Raw genomic sequence first — 16,304 nt, forward strand, 5'->3', positions numbered from 1 at the left:
TATTGCTGAACTGACCTTACCTTTAAAACTTCTTTTCTAGTATTTAGCCTAAGTTTCAAAACAGGAAAAATAATCAAGTCCTTACTATTTGTCCTGCCCTCAAAGGACCTGGAGGCTGGAGTGTTTATTTTTTCTTTGCAGCAGCCTTTTACATGTTTGATAACTATTGTCTCCCCCTAGACCTCATACTTTTCCCTCTGCCGAATACTCTTTGAGTCTCTCCTTGTAGGTCCAATTTTTCTCCTCCAGAGTCTGTGCCCTTCCATTGCAGTGCACTAAGTAGACTAGCAATTGTTGAGGCTGTGCCTCACCTAACTCAGCCTGTTTGTTGTCTCTCTGGAGAGGATAATAATGTTTAGCTGCAGTAAAGTCTGAGAGATGTTCATACTAGTTATTGACTTGTCCCCATCACAGTTACCACAAAGAGGCTGAAAGCCATGAGAATGATTGATTCTCAGTCACACTTTTGTCTCCAGTATTGATCCTTGCTAAGACTTTTTACTTTTTTTTTATTTGGTTTGTACATTAAGAGCCTCCCTAAGGAAATCAGAGAGAACAGCCTGGATTTGTGTGAGGGATGTGTGGCAGAAGCAGAGAACAATCCCCTTCTTGGGATTGTGGAGGTCAGTTTGAGGTCAGCTTCAACTGAAGCCGTGGAAACTGGAGTGCCACCTCTCCTGCTGGACCGAGGAACCTTTACTTTTCTGTCTGATCAAACACTTCCACAAAAAGCTGAGCTATATAAAAACAATCACATAAGAGCTGTTGTTGTAAGCAGGCTCTGGTACAAGGCAGAGTCCAAGCTGGGACTGCTGTTCTCGGTTCCTTGAGTGAATGGGATGTTTCTATGCAGTTTTCTTGTTCCTTCTGTGCCACAAAGGGTGGCCGTAGCAATGCTGGCTGTTCTCCCACCTGGGTGTTCCTGTGGTTGGTTGTTCGCCTCCAGAGGTGTCCTGATGAGCTCTGTAGCTGTTGAACTGTTGAAAGAGGGTAGATGTTATGAGTGGTCCAGATCACAAGAACTATGAGACCAGTGGTTGGATGCTCTTGTAACTCCTGAGGAGTTGATCTGGAATTGTGCTGGGATGGCAAAGGGGAACTTCTCTTGTCCTTTCTTACAGAAGTTTCCACTTCTTTATGGCCTATGTGGTATTAGATTTTTTCCTTCATCTTTGGAGACTCCAAAGTGTGTATGTGGGAGTGCTGAAACACAGATAATCTCATGTGGAAGAGCTTCTGATCTTGCAGCATAAGCACTCTGTAAATAGCAATCTCAGTTTTCACAATGTTGTGCAATAGTGATGTTCATTTCCCAAACATCTCTAGCTAGCCTGGCCTTTTGCCATTCCCTTTCAAGATCTGTTAGTAACAGATTCTACTTGTAACACATAAAAGAGGACTCGGAGGAAATCACAGTCCTCCTACCTTTGGCTGTCAGGGCCCCCATGCTCTAAAAATTCTGTCTGGAGGGTGGTTTGATCGGCACTGTGGAAGGGAAGTTAAAGGCAAGGGAGATTGCCTGTGTGCACTTGCACAGGGCAGCAGTGATGTGGCACATGGCATGTGCCTCCCTGGGGACTGCAGAGCTTTCCCTCTGCACCCCTTCACAGCAAGACACTTGTGCTTGAGAGCTCTAGTTGTGCCAGCAGGGACTTTCATTCCTCTTTTCCTTTTCCTTGGAATTGTTCCTCGTGTTCACTACACCGATGTCCTTTCAGTGCCTCCACTGGAGTTTCTCCCAGGTAATATCCAGCTGTACACTCAGGCACTGTGCTAACGTGAGTGTTATTTTTGGTCAGACACGTGAGAGGTTCAAGATCTTTCTAGCCCTGCCTTGTTTGTAGCTCTGTTATCAGAGAGCAGCACTCAGCACAGACCTGCCAACAGAGGTGCTTTTTGTGACTGCCAGCATCACCAAATTAGCAGGGTGCATTTATATTAATTATGTTGCTATAGCAATGTGGTACTTTGTTAAAATTGCTGACTGGGACTCCTGGTGAGCACTGGGGGCAGCGAGGGGAAGCAAAGTTGGGAAATGAGCTTTTCTGACTGCTAGCAAGTGATGACATCCTGTTGGATGAAAAGGAAGGATGTGATAATTTTCTGATGTTATTCAAGTGTTCAGAAAGATGGTGTGTGATGAGAGCTTTGAGAAGTCTGCAAGAAAAGTAGAATTTAACTTATTGTGCCCACCTTCTTTAAATGGGATGGGTAGAAAATTCTTTGCAAATTGTTCAGCCCTTGTGCTCTCTGAAATGATGTTCATTAACAACACCTATGCTTGTGTTTTGACTTTTGCCATGATAAGAAGAGACAGCTTTGTTTACCAGGGAAAAAGGGTGTTGTTCTTGGTCATGTTAGCTAAATGTAATTTAAGAGCTTTGGTAATGCTTTTTTAGAGAAGGACACTTGATTGGAGCCCATTAGCTAGACACCCTTTTAAGATGAGAGCCGAGGTTATGTCATTTGTTCCTGTTCTTAAGATAATATAACAGAAAATCCACTTTTTCTAAGTCAGTTTGTTCAGATGTCAACAAAAAAATCAAAGGATTACCTTTTATTACAAAGTTAATGCTGTTAGTTGGCTGTAGGACCAGCCACCAGGGATTCTCAATTCTTGAGAATCTCAGTTTCTACCTGTCGCATTTCTACTGTCTTTTTGGGAGACAAAAACCCAGACCTGGCCTGCAAATGCCCAAAACTCCTAAATATCAAGTTGGAGTAGCCTGAATTACATTGTGCCTTGTATCTTCAGGGTTTCTGTTGCAGGGTAAGTTGATATTAAAAAGTCAAATGGGAAAAATTTGGGCTGAGTTGCAAAGCTCATTGATTGAGTACCTTCAAGACAGAAATGCCAGCTGAGCAGAGCCTGCTGCAGTTTCCCAGGGGATGAAGCACTACAGTGAGTGACCTGATTTATTTGCATTTTCTTGCACCATTAGCAGACTGTGGTACTGATGCTGGGGGGAAGCAAGGGAGACAGAGCATGGCCTGAAATCCTCCTCCAGGCTAAACAAAGCAGGTATTGATGCAGCCATCCATCACCATGACCAAGTGCCTGGAAAAGCCTTTGCAGGAGAGCAGCCACATCCCAGAGCTGTGCCGTGAGCAGGAGGCAGCACCCATGTCCTGCCATTCTTTGGGGCCTGGAGAACAAAGCATTGCAGGGGGTGTGGAGAGAGGGGTGCCAGAAAGCCAGGAGTGCCCAGGCAGGGGTGCCCAGGCTGCCTTTGGCAGGGCTCTGATGTCCTCTGTGCCTTTGGAGAGTGGCCTGAGCCCTTGTTTGGCCTGCAGAGCAAGGGCAGGGGTGGGGCTGGGAGGGAATGGGCTGTGGGAAGGGGAGCAGTGCTGGGGCCATACCTGTGCTCAGAAAACTTGTCTGCAGCTGAGCTGGAGTTCTCAACTGCTCCAGACTGCTGGGCTTCTTTGCCTTTGTCACTACAGGACTTTGGACAGGTTCCTGAGCACCAAGGGAGCACTGGGCTGCAAAAGTCTCAGGCTGTGTGGCAGTAAGAGAGTTTTTGTCTGTGCTTTTCGGGTGCCCTTAGCCAGGAGAGTTCCTTGTGTGTGAGTGCTGTGGCTGGCACAGCCTGGGTGTGCCCTCAGTGTCCCCTGGGTGTGCCCACAGTGTCCCCTGGATGTGCCAATAGAGTCACATAGAGACAGCTCAGGAGCCACCGATTTCACTCTCAGTACAATTTCTGATCAGAGTCCCAATTCACTTGAGTAAGAGTAGGGAAAGAAATAAAAAGAGTTAAGAGGGGGGAAGCAGAGAAACTTTTTTGTGTTCTTAAAATTTGGGTTGTTTTGTTTATTTTTAATCAGTGAACAAGTATACCTATCTGATGAGTAGTGGAGTGAGGTATTTGGAACAAATCCACTGACCTTGCTCGAAATTGTGTGAGTTTATGCCAATCATTTATTATGCTCTCTCAGGGAGAAGAGCTTCACTAAAAGAGAAAGTTTGAGGATTTACTCCGCTTTGATGTAGCTTTTACTACCAAAGACTTTACTAGTATATTGCAGTGTTGGCTTTTGATGAATAATATATTATTCGTCTTATACCTAAGGAAAAAAAAACTCACCACTTTTCAAAATCCTTTGATCTGATGACACAGGGCATTTTTTGTTTTGTTTCTAGCAAGCTGTTCCTTCAGATGCCAGCCACAGTATTTGCCTGAGCCAGGGAGGTGGAACAATGCTGTGGCAAGTGTAAGGTCAATAAATGTGTCCAGTGCCATTATACTGGAGTTAATAAAATGAGACATTCTGTGGGCTCCTGAAAACAAGTATGTGAAATTAAATTTGTATCAGTAAATCAGCCTAGAAATCATTTGCCTGTAGAGCCTGATGACCTCTAGTGTGCTTTAGGAGAAAACAAGCAAGAGCAGGGAAACCTATTCACCTCTGTTGCTAAGTTTTTAACTGGCTCTGGTTCACAGACTTACTGAAAATTATTGTGGTTTGGAGAAGCTGCTCCTGAAACCTTTGCTTAAAAAAAAAACCTCACAAATTGACCAACATGACTAATTTGATGAAAAATATCTTTAAATCAACTCTTCTCCTAGGAAAACCTGTATGTTTTGGTTTCACTTGATCAGTCTGAAAGCCTCTCTGTTGACAGACATGAGCTATGCCGGTGTGAAGTAGTGCAGCACTGCACAGCAAGGTGCTCTTCAGTTTTGATAACTCAGATGTACCTGGTTCAATGTACCTGTGCAAAAGAGACTGTGGCATAACCTGTTGCAATAAATGCTGAATAAAAATTTACAAAGCAGACTGACCCACTTGGGTGTTTGTTACCCAGCCTGGCTGAAAGAAGCAACCTCCTCTTGACTTGTGCTGTTAAACAAGTTAGGGCAAGATTAAAATATTCTCCAACTTAAGTCCCTGTTATACAGCTCTGTAAATATGAATTTATTTGTAAGAGAGGTCATGCCGTTTGCAGTATCAACAACAAAACTTGCTTAGAGAAATAATTGAACTTGTGTTCAAGTTAGCGTCCTTATCTGTTACAATATTTCACAGATCATCCTTCAGGGAAGCAGAAGAGGGGGAATGTCATTCAACCCTCCCAGGTGGTGGCCAGGACTACTGCTTTTGAGCCTGGCAGTCAGGATCTTGCAGGAATGGCATGGATGTTTGCAGAAGAGGAAATCTTTAATCATGGTCCAAACAAGTGTATTTTTGTGAGAACTCAGTTGAAAAGAGTAAGGAAGGAGGTGTTCTCCAGATGAGAGGATCCTGGGAGATGAGCAGAGAGGTTGTGGTGGCACCAGGCAGGGTGGGGAGGAGGAGGGTGAGGTCTGTGCATGCAGGTTATAGCTCACCTGTCTTAAATCTGTAGCTGTGTCAAACAATTCCAAGTCCAATGCTGGGTTTCTGTATATTTCCTGTTAGTGCTGACTCCCAAAATGTCCTTTACATTCTGTGCCTCTGGGTGCTTTCCTCTTTGTCACAAGAAATAGCACCCAGAGCCTGGGGGAGGGAGAGAAGGGGACATAGGAGAGGCAGAAATGTTTGCAGGTGGTTTGGTGGGATCTCCATTGGAGAAGGAGTGGGTGCACAAAAGGGTAAGTTTGGTCTCTTCTCCTTTTAGACTTTAGAGTGTGTCCACAAAACCTGCAGCCTTATTGCCTATGAATTGAGGAGATTTTGATTTTTTGTATAGAGTAGCTTTTTCCCCCTCAGTGGAGCAGTTGCCATGCAGTCTCCAATATACATGAATGCTAAAGAGAATGACACAAAAATGGTGCTGCTGTAACAAAACCTATTAATAGCTTTGCAGAGAGGCACTGACACATCTGAATTAAAGCCGGGGAGAATAATCATCTTTGCAGGCTAAGTTTTCCCAGGATGAGCAGTGACTTTAAATGCTTAGAGATGCTTTCAAAGGGTGGTGATTTTCCAGATACTTTCTTGAAATCAGGCTTGCTTGAGACATCCCAGCTTGGGCTGACACAAGCTGAGGCAATTGTCACAAGTCACCGTTGGAAATTTCGGCTGAATGGCTGTGCTCGGAGCACTGCCGAGCACTATCACAGGATACCTTCCGTTTTCCTTGATAAATATTTGGTTTATTTAACAACTGTTACTTCCAAACACAAACCATGTTCAGTACATTGCTGGAATAGAGCTCTGGCAGTGAGAGGTGGGTATGGAGGGAAGTGCAGAGGGGCTGGTGCTGCCAGGGTTTCTGGTGGCAGTGCTGCACCCCAGGGATTTCCATGTGTTTGGCTGCTGGCCTGCCTGCACAGGCATCTCCCTCCCTGCACCTCTGCCAAACTGGGGTGCACTTGAGTGGTTTAGCACCTGGCAGCACGGCCCTGGCACAGCAGGATATGGTGAGTGGCACCTTCAGACCCTGCTGCTCTGAGTGCCCTGGGCAAGAGCTGGTGTTTCCTGACTTCCCATGCTGAGCCTGGATCTGAACTGCAGCTTGTGACAAGGAGAGATAAGGACCTTCATTTTGGGCCATCCAAATTGCTCCAGCTTAAAAATGCCTATCACAGATATTAAAAGAAGTTACACTCTCTTTTTTCAGGTCCAAGTGTGATACCCCCAAGTTAAGAGCATTAAGATCAGTTTGTTGTTGATACCATGCTTGGGTAGAGGCTTGCAGATGCTCCATGACAAAAATGTAATTTCCAAGAATGTTGGTTTAGTTCAACTACAGCTTGCAGAACAAGTTCATAGTCTTGCTCATCGTCTTGGTAGAGCTTTGGTGTCTGTAATCCTGTTTTTGCAAATGTACAATCCCCATTTTTTCCCATAACTCCCTTAATGGAATATGTACCTATTTGGAATGCGTGCTTACCAGAACCGTCTCTGTCATAGGAGGTTTGCCTAAACACTGTGTATTAAAGCAGTTATTTCCAAAAGGGAAGCAGAGTTTGTTATTGGTGAAGCACAGGAGATTTTTGCATTTTTGTTTTGATTAAAGTGTCAAGTTTATTATGATTCCCTACGCATGTGGATAAAATCAGCAAGATCAGAAGGGAATTTGGCACTGATTGATTGGCACTCAGATTTCAGAGCTGCACTGCAGAATGCTGGTTTCATGTGCAACAAGGCCATTTACCTTTCTGAGACCAATCTTTCCCAAAGAGTGTTCTTTGAGCTATTGAAAAACATCACATTGGATTTTTCCGGTAGACTCCATCAGGCTTTTTGGTTATTACTGGTGGTTAACAAAATTATCTCTGTATAGGAGTGGGGAATTTATGGCACAGGCTTGCACAGGGCATAATGGACAGACTCAACAAAAGAGATGGAAAGAGATGTGCTCTCTATTCCTCCTGTGCTTTACAGGAGGATTTGCCTCTGTTTCTCTAGGGTTGCCTTGTCATTTCCCTTGGAGTTTTTTGCTTTTATTCTTTTTTAAGCCACCTCACTGGTATTGGCTTTATTTTAAGACTGGTCAAAGATGAGATACGAAGTTCATTGCAGACAGTTCAATGTAATTGGTCTCATCTGCCAAGTGTTCTCAGTCAGGCAAGGTATGGATGTATCTTCTGGTAGGAGAGCACAGAAGATATGGTCTGTACTCAGGTTTTCATTATTTCTTGCAGGACACAGGTATATCAGTCAAGCTGCAGCTAAAATTGATGTGGATTTTGATTATGATGGACCTCTGATGAAGACAGAAGTTCCTGGACCACGATCTAGAGTAAGTTTCCAAAGTATAGTAACTCGGTTTTGCATCTTTAGCTGTGGTCTAACTTGCTAGAAAACAGATTTCATTTCAAACCTTAAATCTGACATGAATAAACATGATTCCACTTTTATCAGGAGGTTGAGAACGAAAAGCTCATGAATGAAATACTGCTCTCTGAGAGGAAGATCTGAATCTCAATTGCAAAGTTCCCATATGGAATAATTCAAAGCAAAAGAGCATCATTTTCATAAAACTTCTCATCAGGCTTGGTCACTTGTGTTCCTGCTAAAATAGAAACCTCTTATGATGTGAAATAATGCTTTGGTTCTGAAATGAGGCAAGAGTTTTAATTTTCTGGATGTTGTTTTACTCTGGCAGTTAGCATCTATACTTGTGGTGGGTTTTGGTTTTTATGAGTTTTTTTCTGTTGTTATTTTTAATAAAAAAGAGCAGCCTTTCTAGAACCAATGTACCAGTATGCATTCGGTGTGACTCTGCTTCCTTTTATTTTCTGATTCCTCTCTTGTTCACTCAGTTCAGTTGGTCAATATAGAAGAGGCAGCTTTTCCTTTTTGGAGATTTACAGTTAAACTATGTTTGCAGCCCCTCTGCATGCCACAGGTCATAATCTTGACTGTAATATTTGCAAGATGTGCCAGGAAAGTTCCTGTGGCAGGTAGAGTTGCCTGGTAAGCATACAGGACTACAAAGTTTACATATGATTTATGGGGTCATAAAAAAAAGCATACATTCTCAATCAGTATTTGCTAATTACACACCTGAGACTCTGACATTTGCTTTTCTGCAGGAATTAATGAAGAAGCTGAATGGCATTCAGGTAATTTGTCAAGTTTTCTGTGTTTTGGGGGGTGTTAATACTTTGGTTTCAGAGCTTGTTTTAAAATCCTCATTTGTATGTTTGTGCCACCAAGAAAGGTGAAACACTTACTCTGGGTTTCCACACTGAAAACACATTATGTGTGGTTTATATGTGCATTTGAATAAAATCTTTTGTGGTATATTTTCAATACTGCAGGATCATTTTGCTGGTATCAGGGGTTTTTCTTTCAACGTGTGTTTAAACTGTGTGTGTTTAAAGGAAAACCTTGGAGTTGTTACAGGGTGGCCAGTGAAAGCAAGGTTTATTAGGGCTTGAGTTTAAAAGTATGTCAGCCTTAGTACATAGTGCCTTCCTAAGATGAGCAATTTCTCCAAGTCTGGGCTTCATTTCTGTAGAAAAATTAAAGACTTGCCCTTTTAACAGTCATTATAAAAATAGCTGTACAGTTATTCCCATGCAGTGAATATAATGTGTCCTTTTATCCTAGCATTAGATATTTTTATCAGATTTTGCTGTATAACCGTTAGTTGCACCTTCCTACATACTGCCACTTTTTAAAGCAGTAATTGGTTTTTTTTTCCTTGAAGAATGCAGAAGCTGTGCATTTCTTTTGCAATTATGAAGAAAGCCGAGGGAACTACCTCGTTGATGTAGATGGCAATCGTATGTTGGATCTCTACTCTCAGATTTCTTCCATCCCAATAGGTAGGAGACAGTTGTACCAAAATGTTTTGTTTTGTCCTCAACCTGTCATTTCTTATCTCAGACACTACCAGGGAAGTTGGTTGATTAATTAAAAAACCCAGAGGTGACATAATAAATACCTTGTTGTGATCAAACAGCTCACTGCTGTGTATTGTGTAGTGCTGGGTTTGGATACCTGAAGAAACTGCAAATTCAATACCTAAAGCTCACTTAAAGTGCATATAGTGGTGCCAGGAAGAAGCTCAGGTATTAATCTCAGTTTGAATGTGCAAGTTCCACAATTCAGGTTGTGTTTGTTGGCTTGGATTCATGCACTTGGTGATTCTGTAACAATATGCTACTGTTTTAAACATTAACAACCATAATGTAGACATTTTAACGTGAAATTTTATGCTTCAGTTAACATTTATATCTCAAAATAAGGGAAAAAAAAAAAAAGAAAAGGGAGTGGGCCGTGTGGACTGCAGCAGGATGAAACAAGGCCAGCACTGAGCTGTGGTACTGACTGAAAGCAAAGGTGGCAGCTCATTTGTCTGAGGGCCTGGCAAGAGACTCAGCTGATTGCTTTGGGAAGCCTTTCAAGCAGAGGCAAGGCACAAATGTGAGCCCCAGCTGCAAGGCATACAGGCTTCAGTAGGAGTTCAGTTCAGTCCAGTTTGTTTGCACCTCATCCATGGTTCCTCTCAGCTGCTTAAAAATACACCTCTGCAGAAGCAAAAAGAGCAGAAGTGCTGGGATAATTTCAAAGGTAGATCTTGTGCTATGTATAGAAACTGTGATGATTCAAAATCATCCCTACAGGCCTCCTTTCCTGGGAAACAATTTGATGATACTCAAGTTATGGCCAAACTTTTGGCATCTAAGACCTTGTGACTGGGATGGATGTTCACTTATCCCAGTCTTCTCTGCAGCCAATGGTTTTGCTGTCCTAAAGCACTCCATCAGTGTAATCATTCCAGAACCCTACAAGGTCTGTAGCTTATTTCCCCCAACACAAGTTCTCACTACTTCGAATCTTCCAGGAGCATAATGCTTGTATGCCAGTGAGCTTGGATTTTAGGTTTCTAGGAAGGGAGATGCATTTAGTGTTTAGGCTTCCCATTCTTCACACAAGAAATTGATTTGGAGAAACAAGTCTTGGTCATGTAGTCAAATGCACACTCCAAAGTGTGAAAGTCAGTGCATACTCCAAAAGAATGAAATTATACAGACTGTGCACTGAGGCTTTCTGACCTTCTGGTGCTGGATGCTGCAAGAATACCTCCTTTAATATAGTCTTGTGTGTAAAATATTGAAGTGTTATGGAGGAAATATCTTCTTAATGGGCAAGGGCTCTGCACTTTACTTTCTCTGGTTGATTGAAAACGGTGACACAGGACAAGACTGCAGTGCTGTGACTGACCCTCCTAAGCCATGTAGTTCCTCCTTCACACGAGGCAATGCCTTCCTGAGGACAAGCTGGGTTTTTATTCTAGGGAACATGTTCCTCAGTCCCAAAGGAGCTGCAGTACAGTGCTTCTTGCTCCTTCTCAGGTAATGGCTCTGGGATGTGCAGCACCCCAGAGTAGATGGAAATTTAATACTTACAGGCTGACCTAAGTCCAACACACAACATTAATTTATATGTTTCAGTTGTGCTGAATGACAAGATTATCTGAAGCTGCCCAGGTTACTAATAATGTCCCTCTTGGTGACAGAGGTAGGGCCTGGATTGGGAAAGCAAAACAAGATCAAAAGGTGCTTGTTAGTCATCTGTGCTTATCTTTCTGCAAGTAAATCCAATAAAACCTTGCATGAATCTGTCAGGACTCCCCAAGATTTAATAATGATCTGTTACGCTAGAATATATTTATCAGCAGAGGTTGAGAAGTAATAAGTGCTTGCGTGGAGAGATAAGAAATAAAGTATAAAAAACCTCTAGGCAAAGATGCTCTGGGCTCTCTCTTGCTGAAAAACAAAAATTAAAATAGTTTTTTACCACACTTTCATGGGCAGTTGTAGCACAGCATAGTTCCTTTCATCCTGCATCTATTCTGTCTAATAGAGTTAGAAACCCCATAGAGCCAAATGCAAGAGGGATGTTATTGACGTGTTTGCCAGCAAACATCCTGGAATAACAAATGAAACAATGCGTTTGTCAGTGCTGGGAAGGTCACTTATGTTTGGGGAGATGCAGAGAGGTGTCGTTTGATATTATTGACAGCAGCCTGCTGCTCAGTTCAGATGATTCTTTGGGCTTTCTCCATCTCATTATTTTAGCAGGCTCCAGTTGTTTTTCCTTTTGCAGACAGGCACATTCATGAGCCTGGAGGCCATGTACGTTCCTGTCACACTGCTCCAGACACACAGCAAGAGTGATGGAGCAGGTGCCCTTCCTCAGAGCCAGCTCAGTCACCTCTGAGAGCGCATTTGTAACTCTGCAGACTCTCGTGCTGGTCATGGCATTGAAACGAGTCAGTGCCTGTTTGCCTTGCCAGCCTGGAGCTGTTTGACTTCTCTGCCACAGTTATATAATGGTTATTCAAGCATTTAGCTCTTCCTGGTGTTAGCTCCTGACTGTGAACCCACATGCCAGCTCAGCTTCTGTCACGCTGCCTGACTGCCTCGGCGGCTGGGCTTTGAGGATCCTCCCTCCCTTCACTGGAGCCCCTCTGAGGAGGCACAAGGATGAGGACCAGACCACCTGGCCTGAAGGGAAGAGAATGGAAAAGAGATTCTGTGTGTGTGCAAAAGGGTAAATCAGGGGTAATAGAAGTTGGTGGTATAATAAGAGAGGATACAAAGATTTTTCACATATGGTAACACTAACAGCAGCATTACAAATCCTCACAAGCAACACCAGAGCTGATCCTTGAGCTTCCTAAACAATAGCAGCTGTTTATAACAAACTTCTGTGCACTTTGAAGATTTCTTAAACACTTGATTTACTCTCAAAGGGGCTCTCAGGGACAGCCACAGGTGCAGTTCTCAAGCATGCAGCTCTCAATGTGTCATTCCCTCTAGCTGAACAACAGCTCTTCCCATGACAGCAGATGCCATGCAGATTTAGTTGATCTGTGTCCCAAATAGCCACTGTTATTATCTCTTCATAATAATTTGAACAGATTCATCAGCACAACATGCTGCTAAAACAATATGGATAGTCTCTTGTTTTCAGCTAAAATATTCAAAATTGAATTTATAATGGATTTGTTAACACAGTCAGCTAATGCTCCATTGCTCAAACAGGATAATCAGGGCTGTTGTCATTCCACTGGAATGGGGATTCAGAAGCACATAAAGCTTTTGTAACAAAATTACTGTGGTCTGACTTCTTGAGCAGTAGGGAAGATGAGATTTCCAACTGTTTCTACAAGGAAATTTAAAACATTATGTTAATCTCTGGCACTGGCATTTTCGTACATTAGAGATCAGGCTTAAAATGAATTTTTTGGCTTCCTTTGAAGATTATTTTTTTTTAACAGCAAATAAATTGGTTTTGCCTCTAAGCAAGCAAGTTACCCTGTAGACTGTCAATGGGTATAAATTAAGCACCTTCATTGCATTAAAACTGAAGCTATCTTAGTTTCTTAGTAAGAAATATAAACGGTTGCATCTTTTTCCAAGCAAAACTGTGTCAAAGTAAGAAAATGGGTGTGCCACAGCTCCCAAGAGCAGTGCTGTGCTGGGCCCTGCATCCAGCCAGGCTGCTGAGGAACAGAGAGCCCAGAGCTTTGTCCTACTTCAAAAGAAATCCCATTATTAGTAGTTAAAAATACACAAGTTACACATAAACAGTCAAGCATTAGCTTATGGTTATTCTCTTGACTATGCTTTGCATTGAAATTGGATAAAAACTGCTTGCTTTCTTCCTTTGTTCTTTTTAATTAGGTTACAGCCATCCCTCTCTGATAAAGCTTTTACAGCAGCCACAGAACTTGGTAAGTGAATTAGAACATGAAGTACGTGAAGGAGTTCTCTCTCTCTTTGTTGTGGGCTTTCTCTTTTTTTTCTTAGATTGATAGTGAATGCTAATGGTTCCATTTAATGTATGATAGGAACTGCTTGCTTTACTTCTCAATAGATGAAAAGGGCTTTGTAGTGTTTAAGAAGACACCAAAGCCTCTGGGAAGTTTTACAAAAAGTAAACATTTGGGTGGTGCAAGTACTTGATATATTTGCAGCCACATTTAAATCATAGTTCAGATATACTGTCTCAAGTTAACCATTTAAGGTTTTCTGACGATTTTTGAGCCTGAAAGCAAGCCCAAAACCTTGAGAGAGGATGCAGTGTCTTGGCCATGGTGCCCTACATCTGGAATGCTGTGGGAAGTTCAGGGGTTTTTTTGAAGCTGGGGATAGTGGCTGATTCCCATCTCCTAAGTGCATTCCAGCAGGACAAAGAAATGCAGACATTTGACTTTCCTGAGCTGATTTCCTTTATGGAGCAGTCATGTCTTCAGGTGAGAAATTCTGCCTTTCCCAGGACTAAAGTACTTCAAGAAAAAAAAAAAAAAAAAAAGTACCAGGACTAGAAATGCTGGAGTTATCAGAGGTATTAAAGGCAGATCTGGATATTTTAGAAGGTCTAGTATTTATGAATATTTATATTAACTCATAAAGTTGATTCCTGAGAATATCTTCACTATAATGCAGCAGTGGGCAAAGTCAGATTTAAAAAACAAACAGAAAAAAAACCCAAAAATCTCCAAACCAATTAAAAAAATCAAAAAGCCCTGTTACTGGTGGCAGTTGTTGATCTGCCCACTGGGTGACACTCCTGGAAGCCTGCAGTGAAGGAACTCCTCCAAAGTTCCACACGAGTGGCACAACTTCAGTTAGTGTTAGCAGAGGGATTGTGGTGTTTTCCTGGAGGAAGATTTTATTTGGTTTGTCTGGAATGCTCCACATACCCTCTCTATAGCCAGCTATAAACACAGAATGTGCATCTGTTTCTTTGAGCCCTTGGCAGCTTGATGTCAATGTTCTATTTTTCTCAGTTCTGGGTACCTCATTAACTACAAAAGAAAAGAACACTTCTCTGCTTAATGGCAAATGTTGTCAGTTGACTGTGACAACCCATAATCAAATTCACAACAAATTTGTGGTCTTCTCTTTTTGACTTGATATGAAAATTTACTTCTGAACTGAGATAAAAAGTCAAGTAATATTTCTCATAGCCACTAAACAAAAAAATTGTGTTAACCTGTCATTAACGTCCTTGCTTAGGTTTTCTTTTGAGCCTGAGTCTGTTGAAACTGTGTTTTTGAAGTAAGACACTTAGTTTAGAAATTCCTAGCTCATCCAGAGTTGTGTCTTGTGTGATACTTGGTTTTTCCTAAGAATCCTGAGGAAATATCCTTACAGGTGCGGTGTGACCACTTACACCTCTTGCTGTGCCTCACACGTCTTGGAATGAATATTTGTGTTGAGGAGGAGGACTGAAGGATGCTGATAAATGTGCAAGCTTGAGCTGCACTGAAAATATGAGTGTTTTGGGAGAGGCTGTGTGTCCCCTCTGGAGACACATTGAGACTTAACTTATCAAAGCTCAACCTTTAATTTCAGCCATTACTTGTTCAACAAGAAAGGCAACAAACAAAAGAAAAGGGCAAATAAAGCTGCTTGGCAGTTGGCAAATTTATTGAGCATGTCCTTCTCTGAGAAAATTTAATTTAAAATAAAGAGTAGCACGGTATGATCAAATAAGATTACCCACAAAGACTAAGAGCAGCAATGAATCAACTTTAATCCGTGACACAATTTAAATTAATGGTGTAAATGTGACATTCATCTCCATTAGGGGACTGGGGAGGCTGAGGGGCTTTTTCCAGAGCTGCTCCTTAGAACCCCCTGTGTGGGCTGCAGGCTGCTGTTCCCTGACACCAGAATTACCTTTCCCAAAGGTGTGAATCCTGATGTGGCCAGTTCACAGCACCACTGAAGCTGGGAGGAACCTCAGGTGGTCTCTTGGCCAACCTCCTGCTCCAAGATGGGTGGCTGTGAGATGAGACCAGGGTGCTCAGGGCTTTGTCTGGGACCTTGAAGACCTCCGAAAGAGCAGCTTATTTCACTGCTTCACTGTTCTCTTCCTGCAAAACCTTTTCCCTATACCCAAATCAGTACTAATGATGCTTTGATTCGTGCCCATGGCTTCTCATCTTCCATTGAAGAGCCTGGAGCCTGGTTCCGCCTTCCCAGTGTTCCAAAATGGTCTGTCTTGAAGTTCAACAAGGATGAAAGTGCTGCTAGCCTAACTTAATTTAGCTACTCAAACTGAAAGCAAATAATAAAGATTTTAAAGCATATTTGCTGTGTATAAGGAAAACTGAGATTGAGCAGCTAAAATGGCAATATTGAAGAGGAAATTCCAGTGTGAGTTAGTGTGCACCTTTCCTAAGGGGTCCTGCAAGAATAAAGTAGTAAGGATTAGACAGAAAAACATATGCTAAGGCAGGAATAGTATTCGCTAGCTTAAAACTACTTGTGCCATGATACAGATTTCTGCCTGGTATTTATAATCTGCTTTGATATCAACATATTTTCCATGTGATAGTAAGACCTAACAATTCCTCTTCCTTTGTCTTTTTAGAGCACTTTTATCAACAGACCTGCCCTAGGGATTTTACCTCCAGAGAACTTTACAGAAAAGCTGAAGGAGTCTTTGCTATCAGTAAGTTTGAGATACCTGTGGACTGATCACTATTATTGTCATTGCTGTTCTTTTCACTTTGCACTACACTTGTGCTCAATATTTCAAGAGTAATTTTCTGTCTTTGCTGACAGGTGGCTCCTAAGGGTTTGTCACAGGTGATAACCATGTCTTGTGGATCGTGCTCTAATGAAAATGCCTTTAAAACAATATTCATGTGGTACAGAGTAAGTAAAACATTAGGATATTTTTGTAGGTGTAGATGTAGAAATGATGTACTTACTCATAATCAGAATTGTTACTGCAAAACAGAGTGAGGCTTGGGGGTTGTCTTGCTCATGATGTTCTTTATATTCAATCTAGTATAAAATCTTTATTAAAATGTCTTTATCTAAGCTTTTACTTTTTATCGACACAACTTTAGAAGTTATAAAGGAAAGGAAATAAAGAAAATGCAGATTGTAGTCAGC

General features: G+C 42.0%; 1 protein-coding gene across 4 annotated transcripts in view; it reads left to right on the plus strand.

Annotated features, from left to right (window-relative positions):
* Positions 1-16,304, plus strand: part of ABAT (4-aminobutyrate aminotransferase) — a 50,783-nt gene that overhangs the window by 24,856 nt on the left and 9,623 nt on the right. For all 4 annotated transcript variants that reach the window (XM_040078758.2, XM_040078761.2, XM_040078760.2 and 1 more), the window contains exons 3-8: positions 7,572-7,669; positions 8,466-8,495; positions 9,086-9,203; positions 13,074-13,123; positions 15,775-15,855; positions 15,969-16,061. In XM_040078758.2, coding sequence (XP_039934692.1) covers positions 7,572-7,669; positions 8,466-8,495; positions 9,086-9,203; positions 13,074-13,123; positions 15,775-15,855; positions 15,969-16,061 — 470 coding nt within the window. The remainder of the gene's footprint in view (positions 1-7,571; positions 7,670-8,465; positions 8,496-9,085; positions 9,204-13,073; positions 13,124-15,774; positions 15,856-15,968; positions 16,062-16,304) is intronic.

Source organism: Hirundo rustica, chromosome 15, assembly GCF_015227805.2.
Source record: "Hirundo rustica isolate bHirRus1 chromosome 15, bHirRus1.pri.v3, whole genome shotgun sequence".
Taxonomy (NCBI): domain Eukaryota; kingdom Metazoa; phylum Chordata; class Aves; order Passeriformes; family Hirundinidae; genus Hirundo; species Hirundo rustica.